The sequence below is a fragment of the Leptidea sinapis genome, chromosome 8 (genome assembly GCF_905404315.1).
Source record: "Leptidea sinapis chromosome 8, ilLepSina1.1, whole genome shotgun sequence".
Classification (NCBI taxonomy): domain Eukaryota; kingdom Metazoa; phylum Arthropoda; class Insecta; order Lepidoptera; family Pieridae; genus Leptidea; species Leptidea sinapis.
This window is the reverse complement of record NC_066272.1, coordinates 13,283,335-13,295,751: the sequence shown is the minus strand read 5'-3', so window position 1 is coordinate 13,295,751 and position 12,417 is coordinate 13,283,335. Positions and strand designations below refer to the sequence as shown.

Here is a 12,417-nt window from a genome sequence, read left to right as displayed (position 1 = left end):
TGATATTGCAAAATTCCACGTTGAGTGTGGAATTACTATTATTATTATTATTACTATCTCTTTAGGGACCGCATTCATAATCTTTGTTGGGGAAGGGGGGGGGGAAATGGCCTCCAGTCCTCGACACTAACCTATATGAAACATAGCGGCATTAGGCCGCTACTTCACGCCGATATTCTGTGCGAGTGTGGTAATTAACCCGGACGAGTCTGGCCCGATTGTGCTGACGTCAAAAGATGGCTGCGTGACTCTCCCACTTCTAAAAAGCCCTTAGTCGCTTCTTACGACACCCATGGGCCTGGGACTCCCCTATTCTTTTTATGCCACGGGGAAAGTACAGGGCACGTCAGGCGCTGAACGGTTAAATTTTCTCGCAATCATATTACCCACCACACAAAGAGCCCTACGTTGACGCTCAATATCTGCGTCATCCTTGAGACAGGACGAAACAATTTGGCCAAGGTACTTGAAGCTGTCCACTATCTTGACAGGTTGTCCGTTAATGCAAACTACGGGGATATTCTGAGGCACCTCTCCCGATCTTAATATTATCATTTCGGTTTTATTTACATTATATGTAAGATTATGCTCTTTCGCATAACCCTCACATATTTTGATGAGTTTTCGCAGGCGTTTCATTGAGGGGCTGAGCAATACCATATCATCAGCGTAGCTCAGGTTGTTGACGTATCTGCCATCCAACCTCAGCCCTGCTGGAGTCCTGCTCAGCTCCCCGATCAAATCATTCATATAGATATTAAATAGATCAGGAGAGGTAGCCCCCCTGTCTCACACCACATGGGAGCTGATAGCAGTCTGACAGTTCAGATCCACATCTGACACTGTTCGTCTGGTTACGGTACCAATACTCGAGGAGGCCAACAATCTCAGAAGGGACACTTGTGTCCCGCAGCTTCTTCCACAGCAGATCGTGATTAAGTGTATCAAAGGCGCGACTTATATCTAAAAACCACGCATAGACTGCAGTGTTTCCCTGCTTGTAGTAACCGAAAACCTGCTTTAGCGCGAATATAGCCATGTCGGTTGAGACTTGAGGTTGAAACCCAAACTGACCATCTTCAATACTTACGGCGCTTGTGTAGTAGTGGATGAAACGCTCAAGAACCTTGGCCATTATCGTGGCCAGTGATATAGGCCTATAGTTACCCACACTCGCGATATCTCCGGTTTTATTCTTTATAATAGGAACCACCAACGCACGGGTAAGTTCCTCCGGTAAGTAAGTTATGGTTTTCTCATGGATTACACTGCCATTCTGGACCAATTTACAATGGGACCACTTAGGAAGCACCAGCTTTCAAATAAAAAAATAATTATCAAAATCGGTTCACCCAGTCGAAAGTTTTGAGGTAACAAACAAAAAAAATATACCGACGAATTGAGACGCTCCTCCTTTACTCGGTTAAAAATGACATAGGCTACCTTTCACTGCAAGATAATAAATGCAGGGTTTAAAATAGGGGATGGCAGTTTGTATGGAAATTCGTCATTATCGAAGATAAAACCATGAACATTTGTATTTAGACACTTGTTAAGAAATAATTTATAAAGATTTGTTCGAGCATTTTTGAAACTTTAACCTATATAGGGATAAAATAGAAGAAGAGGCTGTCCACAATATCAAGCGATATGCGCTGTATCATAGAAGAGCACTAAGAGCAGTTTATATGTGCGTTATTTAAAAAGTATCCTAAAAGATAAAAAACTGCCCAATGTAACTATTCAAAGCGGACGAAGTCGCTGGTAAGAGCTACTATTATAATATTATTCAGGAATACCTAAAGTGTCGATTGATATATTTATGGAAGATTTTTTACAATAAGGGACGAGACGAGCAGGACGTTCAGCTTATGGTTATTGATACGCCCTGCCCATTACAATGCAGTTTTGACTAGCTACGGCGCCCTTCCGACCGAAACACGTAACACGAAAAACGTTACGCTCACTCATAACTGCTTCAGGGTAGAAATAGGCGCCGTTGTGGTACCCATAATCTAGCTGGCACCCTGTGGAAAGGAGCCTCCCACTGGTGCTAGGAATAGGATTAACAGTTGTCTTATCGCTAATAATCTGCACTCTGAGTTTGAGCTTAATTTAAGACCATGTAAGGCGGAACAGAAGGAACAATGTAAGTAAATCTCATATTCTTAAATTTAACTTACTTTGATTTAATACGAAGTAAACATTTTACCGCTATCATTATCATCATCAGCCGGAAGACGTCCACTGCTGGACAAAGGCCTATTTTTTCCACGACGATCGGTCCTGCGCTGCCCTCATTCAACTAATTCCGGCGATCTTGACCAGATCGTCGGTCCATCTTGTGTGTGGCATACCAACACTGCGCCTTCCGGTACGTGGTCGCCATTCGAGGACTTAACCGCCCCAACGGCCATTCATCCGTCGAACTATGTGCCCTGCCACTGCCACTTCAGTTTCGTAATCATTTGGGCTATGTCAGTCCGACTTTGGTTCTTCTATGGATCTCCTCATTTTTGATTCGATCTCGCAGGGAAACTCCGAGAATAGCCCTCTCGATTTTACCATTATATAAATATAATATTAAATATACCAAATTGTAGTTTTATATTCTAAAAATATTCTGTGAGAGTAGGGTAAACACAAGGACTGCCTACTCTGAGCGTGGGAAGATTTGATTGAACACACACTTTTAATTTTCTACCCACACATATATTATATTCGCAGTTCGTGTCAGAACTTATTAGGGGTTAAAGTATGAAATTCATAAAATAATGTTTAAAATAGTGTTTTATCTGATTAATATATTATTGAAAATATGTTTCATAAATAAATTGAAATTAATAATTTTTAAACATTATGAAATTTAAAATTTGAATACTAAAAGTTCTTATTTTTACTACTATCGGAAGCCTCTCAAACTGCCATTTTTTTATTGGATATCGTTTATATCATTTATATTCATTAAGGAAATCTATTATTTAGATATTAAAACAGCTAAGTTTTATTTATAGAGAAAATAAAAGTAAAATTTATAAAATCAAACATTATTTCAGAAAATATCACTCTGTCACCTTTATGGGCAGAATTGCTTAGGAAAATGGTTATTGCTTTCCTCGAGCTCGGAATAATATAAAGTAGAATATCTCTTAATGTGTGGAAACGATCTAAAGCGAATATTTCATTTAATTTTCCATTTTTCATCGTAGTTTTTATATTAATTAGTAAGTAACTTACTTAGCAACTTACAAACTGCTAATCTTGTAGCAACAAGACGCTGTACTTTTTTAATATGCGATGAATCTTTCTAAAAACTTCATGGAAATCCAAAAATAATATTCGATTGTTAAGACAGAAAGATTATTATTTTTAAAGGCATAAAAGGCGAGAAGAAGAAGAAGCGGCGCATGAAACTCTCGCAGCATTCTTTTTTTGCGCTCTATTAATAAAATATACAATATTGTTCTGTCATTGTTATTGCTTTAAAATAATCATAATCTAGTCCCAGGTTGTCCGATAACTTAAATATTCAGCTGTGGAGTAGTAGGATATACGACACAGCCATTTTTTTTATACAACATTTAAGTTTTTTTTTAAATAATGCCTGAACAGTGGACTTTATTATAAAAGTGTATACATTTACCCTTAAAGCTATTGTGTACGTTATGAAGCCTACTAGAATTAGTTACAAGCAATCCCTTATTTCTAGTTTTATAATAATGAAAATCACTTTTTTGCCTTTCCCTTTCCCATTTTATTTGGGGTCGGCCCTCCGCATCATGTGTCTCCAGGTGGCTCGGTCCTGGGTCGTCTCTTTGTTTATTTGGGCTTCTTTGAGGTTCTTATTTACTATAGACATCCATGTGATTTGGGGTCTTCCTCGTCCTCGGTGTTTCGTTTCCAATATCAAGCACTTTTCTGTTCATGTTGTTGTAAGGTCGCCTCATAACGTGTCCATACCAACGCAGACTCTCAAGGCTCTCCTGCAGTTAATCTGGGATAGGTCTCACTTTTAAGCTGCCTCTTATGTGTGATTTTCTGACCTGATCAAGCCTAGTTACACCACCTGCCCACCTGAACATCTTCATCTCTGCGCAGTGCAATTGATTTTCGTGCTGCTTTTAGAGTGGCCAGCATTCATCTCCGTATGTAATAGCCGGTCGGACGGCTAATCTGTATCGTCGTTCCTAACTAATTAATTGTATAATTATTCCAACAGTTTTGCTATTCCAATTATTTTTTGCTTAGCAGTAATTCCAACCAATGTCATATTCGTTCTATGACTCAAAACTAAACGAGATAAAATTTAAATGTATTTAAATATATATAACTCTGCTTTATTTTTTGCTGGCCAGTCTACATAAATAACAATGAAATAAAAAAAAAGTAAATATACTATGGTTTGCATTGCTTGCAACAGATTTATAAATTATAATGTGTAATTAGTTAAGATATAAATTCCAGGCTTCTAATGTGAAAAATCATATCGTTAAATTTCTAAAAGAACTTACGGGATTCAAACTCGCGCCTCTCGGGTCTGATCCAGGGCTCTTACTAACTAACATATGGTCCTCGTTTATTTTTAATGATTCATTATTGAAAACTTTTCAAGACAATGTGATGGACGTCACATAATCTCCATGTACCAAAGTATTTGTCTCTAAACTTTAAACATTAATTACCTGTAACCAACATTCGCAGCTTCAATGTCTTTTATTTTTATCAGTAGTCCCTGTTATTCTCACAAAACTATATGAAACGAGAGTTTAAATGAGTTTTCTGAGTGAAAATTAAAAATAATACTTCATGCGGCACTTGTTAAAGCCAGCGAATGAGAGAAGGCATGAGGAAGCGTATGAAGTTAGATATTTCTTAGAGTTACTAATATTAAGTGGTAGAGATTTTTTGTTTGAACGGGCTTACATAATACTTAACTTACTGAGCATGTTGATGCCTTAGATAATACGTCTATTGAAGCCTCTTGCTGCTACACAACCGATGATAACCAGCCAGGTTTATTACTTTAGTGTGCGTGACAAACTACGTCTTACAGTCGCTATTTGTATGTCACTTTGTATTAGTGTGCTTGGATTGGTCAAACTAGAGGTTAACAGTCAATCAGTTCGACGCTCTCACAGCTGTCATAGTCTAACTAGATGTATAAATGATCAAAGGTTGATTCAAATCAATTTAAAAAATCACTTTATTTATGTAGTTTAAGAAAAGTTGAGCTTTAATGAGAAGAAGTGAAACTCATTCATTCTCTTTTAAATCAAAATTTAGGCTTCATCGTTTTTTAAATCATATCAATTTCAATATATTAAAAGTGATCTAACAAAAATACTCAAACATCAAAAACTCAATCCCTTACGAGTAAGACAAAAGAAAGTAAATGTTAATAAGCCAAAACACAAGAGTTATTAAATAAAATAGATGCATCAATCCACTCATACCGTAAATAAATAAAGGTGTTAGGCACTCCATAAAACAACTCATAATTAATATTTTGTATATATAATTAAATTTTGTTTACAAGATTTTTTTTTGCGCGAAATTTGATATAATTTTCTACAATAAAAGATGACAACAAAAAGAACCATTAAATATTATAAGATGACAGTAAAAGTACCGGTAAAAGACAGACAGTGCTTAACATAAAATATCAAAATTTGATTATAAAATGAAATTCTTAATAACCTTCTATTAGAGCTAAATAAATACATCTAAATTGGATAATCAAATGAAATTATTAATAACCTTCTATTTTTACATGAAACACACACTTCAATTGAATTCATATCGAAAGGTTTTCTACTCGAATGTGAAAAATGTTTGTAAGTTCAAAGTTTAAAAATCACCGGTTTGTTGAATCTGAAATGCGAACAGTGAATATTTATGTTTCAACCGATCCAGTTTGCGTTGTAGGCGACTCGTAAAATTTTCATGTTCTCCGCAGCCTTCTTCGGTATTTCTGTGTTTTAGCAATGTTTGCTTTTATTTTCAGATTGTCTCTGACACACTGCTTGAGAGTGCACTTCTTGTATTAAAACATCCGCAGATAAAGATTCTTTAGTAAGAGATTTTAAGTCTGTCTTGATTAAATGGTACAGATATCTGGAATTAGAATCTTATAAAGAAATAAAGGGTATAGTAACATACTTCTAAGTTCCAGGGATTGCAATTTGTATCTAGCAGCACTAGTTTTGTAATCAGTAAAAATATTGCCGGTACGATAATCTAGAGATTTTAGAAATTTAATTTAATCTTCTCTATTCTAGATATAACGTCAGCTCAGGGGCACAAAAACACTCACAGGATACATTTATATAATAAGATAAAAGTACAAAACAAACCGAATAAAGAACATATTTAAATAGTAATTGATTTAATGTTGGCGAGTTCTGTGCAGTGCATGAAATGGGTCACCGACTCAGGATTATCTGTGACACGGCCGTGGCTACGACATAGCACTGATTTTTAGCGATGCCCGTTTAACTTAATAAGTTAATTATTGTAACTATTGTAATCCATTTTGAATTATATCCATATCTGCTTTTGGCAACCGGCCATTTAGCTATAGAGTATTATCACACCGGCTTTAAAACTTTCATAGCACAGTTTCAAACAAAATGTAATCCCATTTAGTAGGCCACATATTAAACCAGAGAGATTTACAGATGCGGCCACTTTTGAAATGAATAACACGTTTACATATTTTACTTAGATTTATTAAATTTTGTATAGACAACAATTTATTTTTAAAATTGATTAAATCAAAGAAATTATCAATAAAGTTATTTTTTTTTGAAGAGCCCGTCAATCGAACGGTAAGCGTTTGCCTATAAATTGAGCAACGGGCTGCGGGTTCGATCCTCGCTGGAAACCATAGAATCATAGAAATCAAAAACCGTTCTAACAGGTTAACGTTGAAGTAACCTTTTAGAAACGTTGAAGTAAAATTTTACGGTTTTTGGGTTTTAAATTCACTATAAAGGTTTTGTTGAACAAACTAGTCTAGAACGGAACTTTCTTTGCTGTCATTTGTCAAAGAAAAGATTCAATATTACTGAAATTTCCCAAATATTGGTTTTTGGTACGCTTGTCTCGTTAAGAATCTTGTTGAACTTGCAGGCTAGATACGTTACAAAATTTCTTTTCATAACTTTTACAGTCCTAACTAGATAATAGATACCGGAAATAAACATTAAATTTAAATCGGGTTCAACTCTTGCTGGAAATATTACCCACTTTTTACGGATGGTGTCATCATCATCATCATGATCAGCCGGAAGACGTCCACTGCTGGACAAAGGCCACCCCCAAAGATCGCCATGACGATCGGTCCTGCGCTGCCCAAATCCAACGTATTCCGGCGATATTGACCAAATCGTCGGTCCATCTTGTGGGGGGTCTACCAGCACTGTGTCTTCCGGTACGTAGTCGTCATTCGAGGACTTTAATGCCCCAACGGCCATCTGTCCGTCGAACTATGTGCCTTGCCCACTGTCACTTCAGTTTTTTAATCATTTGGGATATTTCGGTGTTTCTCCTACGGATCTCCTCATTTAGATCTCACAGGGTATAAACTCCGAGTATAGCCCTCTCCATTGCCCAGTGAGCGACCATGAGGTTACTTATAAGGCCCATAGTTATTAACATGGTTAATCATAGTTATTATTACCCATACATATGGTGTATTTGTTTTTATTAAATGTTTTAAATAGTTTTTTGAAATAATACCAACTTGATACACTTTCAGACAGAAGATATAAAGTATCATTTGCGCAGTAGCTTCACTAGCTACGGCGCCCTTCGACCCAAAGCAATATAATTCTTGCACAGTACTGCTTCACGTCAGAAGAAGTCTTCGCTGTGGTCCCTTTAGTTCGCAGCCTGTGCTAAGAAATCTGTAGCTGTTTTTAAACAAAGAATAAATAAAAAAACAGCGAAGGTTTACCCACTTCGGTGGGTAAACCTTCGCTGTTCAGTTCGCTGGGTCGAGGGAGAATTTAAAAAGTATTTTATTAATTTCAATGTAAAATAACACGAACCGTATGTTACAATATTTGAAAGATACCATTGAAAGAAAGAAAAAAAGAAAAAAACATTTATTTTAACACACACACAAATCACAAAAAGAAGAAACTTAAAAATATACGAATATAAAAAGGCGTGGTGTTTAAAAAGGAGCCACTCAGCATGTGTTTCAACACAAGTGTGCTGCAACGCTGATTTTCTGTGACCCCCGCGTGACACATGAACCTCAAGGGCGACACCTCGCCTGAATAACAGTATTACTATAATAATTAAACTTACAACAATTAAAACTACTTAACTAAACTTAAAAACAATTAACTACTAAACTAAACTTAAAAATAAGAACAAACATAAAAAGTAATTACAATTAAAAATTCCTAACATTGACAAATAATAAGACCAAACAAAACAAAAAGCTCCTAGTCTCTTTGAACGCAACTAATGCTGGAATACTGATTTTGATATTAATGTAATAGAAATGTTTTCATTTTTAATTTGAGGGAATAAACAGATAATGAGGCTTTGAAAGGTGGCGGTATATTGTTCCAGCACTTAGTTGCGTTATAACTAAAACTACCTATTATTCGTAGCGTAGCGTAGTCTTATTTATTGTATAACATCAAAGAAGTAATGTAAGTAAGGACCTGGTGGTTAAATAAACAGTGGGTTATACTATAAATATTAGTCATATGAACAAACCAACCTTCACTCGTAATGCACGAATGTCATCCAAAACAAACGCTCGCGATCATGGAAACACCTGGTGTTATTTGTTGAAAGATTATCTCTTACGTTTTTGTTGAAATTTCACTTATCGCAAATACAATGTGGAATACTTATGATTTTGAACCGACTTAAAAAGTGGGAGGTTTTCGATTCTGTATTCTTTTTTAATTTCTTAAGAATCGTTGTGATTTAAAACTTGATGAAACGAAAAAGCGGGACGATAGAGACACAAACATGTAAAATGTAAAGGATTCAGCCGGTGAGAGAATGAGATAGGAAGCGTTATACAGTGTTATGGTACCAGGCGATCATAGTTGATGATGAGATTGTCTTATGTATGACGCGAGTATACCATATATATTCTGACGTCATGCGCTCGACGTATACGTAGACATAGACACCAGGAGAACATAAATATGGTGGCGGTGATAGTAATGTCTTTCATAGCGGTTGAAGTCATGTTGTGTCATTCTAGCAACATGTACCAGGAGTTCATATGTCGTTAAGAGGTTGATGTAAATTTTGCATCGGATACAGCGATTCCGTTGATGGACTTTTTGGACGCCAAATTAAATTTGAAAATGTGCAGCAGTCGCACTGTATCAATAACAAGATCAAAAACCATATTAAGACCAAAGTACTCACTTTACTTTCATACTTTAGTTACCATAAGCCTGTTGTATCATTTATCGAAAATGTAAGCTCTGAGTCTGAGTAAGTCTATGTAATATATACGAATAAAATGGTAAGAGCGCTGAGGCGTAACCCGAGTGCGTGTTGGAATCCCGCATCGTCCAACAATTTAAGAACAGATTAAATTAGTAATTTTCCAGTTAAGCATATGCCATTACCTAAAAAAAGGCTTATTTTCAAAGGTTTTTCAAAATGTAAGAAAATACTAACTTCTACATTATATTACCCAGCATTATCAACTTGTTCAAGCTTATCGTTAAGTTTTGAACCCCTTATAATATGCATTTTCATTAATAATTCATTAGAAGTTCCATATATCGCACATTCTTCTACATATTAACCCTCTTAGTCTAAATAGGCCGAGGGCTTAATGAGAGGGCAAGACTATTAGGTATTCTTGTCTCAAACGAGAATTACTTAAGAGGTTTGAAGTGTGCTATAATACTTGTAACAATTGCTTATTTTAGGGTTCTGAACTTGACACAGAAAAATCTTATATTACTTTTATTTGTTTTTATTTATTTATACTATTAATCATGTACAGAAAGAATCTTAAAAGCTTACATAGTCCCGCATAACTGTTTGGACAGTTTGTCTGCAGGATCAAGTCTCTTGTAATACATTAATGCTTATTAGAACATTGATTTTATACATGTGTAATTAACAAATATTGATAAAAAAAATAATAAAAAATCTAATTTTAATTTTAAGGCCGTGTTGACAATAAATATTTCTTAAGTTTAGTTTTAAATTTTCTTGTCTGAATGTCCTCAGGCAAGCTGTTTAATAGATAAGGTAGGCGTTTTTTCAAAGTCCTATCTGCGTAGTAGTTATTGATTCTACGAACCTCGAAACCAATGATTATATCAATACCCGAATCGCAACTCATTTTCTCTAAAACGCGTAATGGATTGAAGTTTAAAATTAAAACCGTACATTTGCACGTATAAAAGAATCAAGATTCTAGATAATAAGACACTTGAAAAATGGTTCTTATATTACTGAATTCTAGAATAAAGGCTTTTACAACAATTGCGAACCTTTTGAGTGGAAACGTCAGAGTGAAAAGTTTTTTTATTATAAAAATAAGGGACGAGCAGGATGTTCACCTGATGGTTATTAATAATTCATAAGATGTTACGTCTCATTTGCCCAGTAATTTCACTAGCTGCGGCGCCCTTCAGACCGAAACGCAGTAATGCTTTACGATTGAAACAAACGATTGCTTATTTTAGGGTTCCCTACTTCATAAGGAAAAAGTAAATCTTAACTAAAGTAACTACTGAATTTTAGAAATATATAAAGTTTTAAGCTTTAGTTTTCCGAAGCGGTAGTAGTATCTAGGTAGTTGTATCTAGTATATTAGAAATGACATCAAAAATAGTTCTATATGAATCAATTTTGAGAAAATAAATGCCTTTTTATGCCTTTTAACACCAAGATTACTGGCAGCATTTCCGCCTTGGATAGCTAGGCTGATCCGTTGACCGAAATAACTGCCATCGCTTGGGTTTCCACTGTACCCCTGTTGAGGCGCGTAGTACTTTGTACATTCTCGGAGCCTCTGGACCCCACGGGCTAAGATTTATTTAAGTTGAAATTTACCTACGATTACGATAATAGTGATAATTAAAATAGTAATTCTTAATACGTACCTATTCTGTGGTAATACCGTGTACATAATATGTACTTATATGTCGCAGGGATATGATAAAAACAGAGATTTGGTCAATTCCCTAAGTGATTTAAACAAATCATGGAAGATGTTAAAATAACAATAGGATTTTATCACTTCTCTACACAAATCTAGTCTACAAAAAATCTTTTCTTTGGTATATTTTAAGAGGATTTTTTCGTAACACTTAGACATAAGCTTTATCATTAAAGCAACGGTAGTATCAGAAATCACAATATGTTCATTGTGATTTGTCATACCTACGAGCCCCATACGTAACTATAATGTTCTTAAGAAATTATTTTCATTATTATCTAGATTTGTTTAGAGAAATGATAAAATCCTGTTGTCATTTTAACATCTTTCGTGATTTGATCAAATCACTCAGGGAATTGACCGAATCTCTGTTTTAATCATATCCCTGCGACATATATTTATATTAGACTCTGTAAAGAACCGGTGATTCCATTGATGTTAAAAGAAAGTACTTGCATGCTCGTTTGTCCTCCTGAATAAAAAAAACGATTCAATGATGGTATTTACACAAATCAGTGTATTTTTTGTAAATACCATAATTTGTTTAATGAATTGCCGTTTCAAAGAAATATTTAATAATTCAGTTTTCATTTAAGTATTTGATGCATCAATATGTATTCAATAGAATGACACAGCAATTCTGTTCGTAATATCCTATTTAGGTTGACATCAATGTGGAGGTTGAAATCCGGATTCAGTTTATTATCATTTTATGATCAGGAAATTTGATAACAACCGTTAACTTCGATACTGAGATACCTATATTTGTAAATAATCTAATGAATTGCTTATGTTTGAATATTAATGACAAAATAATTATGCTTATACTATAATAGTTATATTCATGACAAAATTGATTTTTGATTGATGATTTTGTGCTTTTTTTTGGGCTGCATGTAAAATGGCTTCAGAACTCAGATTTGAGTTATCGTAATGTTGTCTGTGGTCAGGACTCAAAAAGAAAACTCATGTTTTATCTTTGTTATCCTCCATTGAATTTAAATTTAGTTTGAATTGCAATGTACTACTTATTAGATAAGTGACGTCACTCTTAATTCAGTATGGCGGATCACCATAATTTGGCGTAGGTGTCAGTTAATTTTGTGCAGCCACTTAATATTGATACCATTTTTTTTATGACATGGGAAGACAAACGAGCGTACGGGTCACCTGGTGTTAAGTGATCACCGCCGCCCACATTCTCTTGCAACACCAGAGGAATCACAAGAGCGTTGCCGGCCTTCAAGGAA

The 12,417-nt window shown here is 35.1% G+C and overlaps 2 protein-coding genes across 2 annotated transcripts; both read right to left on the bottom strand.

The window, feature by feature from the left end:
* Window positions 1–318: 318 nt before the first annotated feature.
* Window positions 319–750, bottom strand: LOC126965588 (uncharacterized). Its single transcript, XM_050809223.1, has one exon. It carries the CDS (start codon window positions 748–750, stop codon window positions 319–321), a length of 432 nt encoding a protein of 143 aa, XP_050665180.1.
* Window positions 751–766: 16 nt separating this feature from the next.
* Window positions 767–1,135, bottom strand: LOC126965587 (uncharacterized). The gene has a single exon (XM_050809222.1). It carries the CDS (start codon window positions 1,133–1,135, stop codon window positions 767–769), a length of 369 nt encoding a protein of 122 aa, XP_050665179.1.
* Between the last annotated feature and the right edge of the window lie 11,282 nt (window positions 1,136–12,417).

What these genes read in the sequence shown, in the direction of transcription:
- LOC126965588 (XM_050809223.1), bottom strand. Translation starts at nt 750, where the DNA reads ATGAATGATTTGATCGGGGAGCTGAGCAGGACTCCAGCAGGGCTGAGG.
- LOC126965587 (XM_050809222.1), bottom strand. Translation starts at nt 1,135, where the DNA reads ATGGCCAAGGTTCTTGAGCGTTTCATCCACTACTACACAAGCGCCGTA.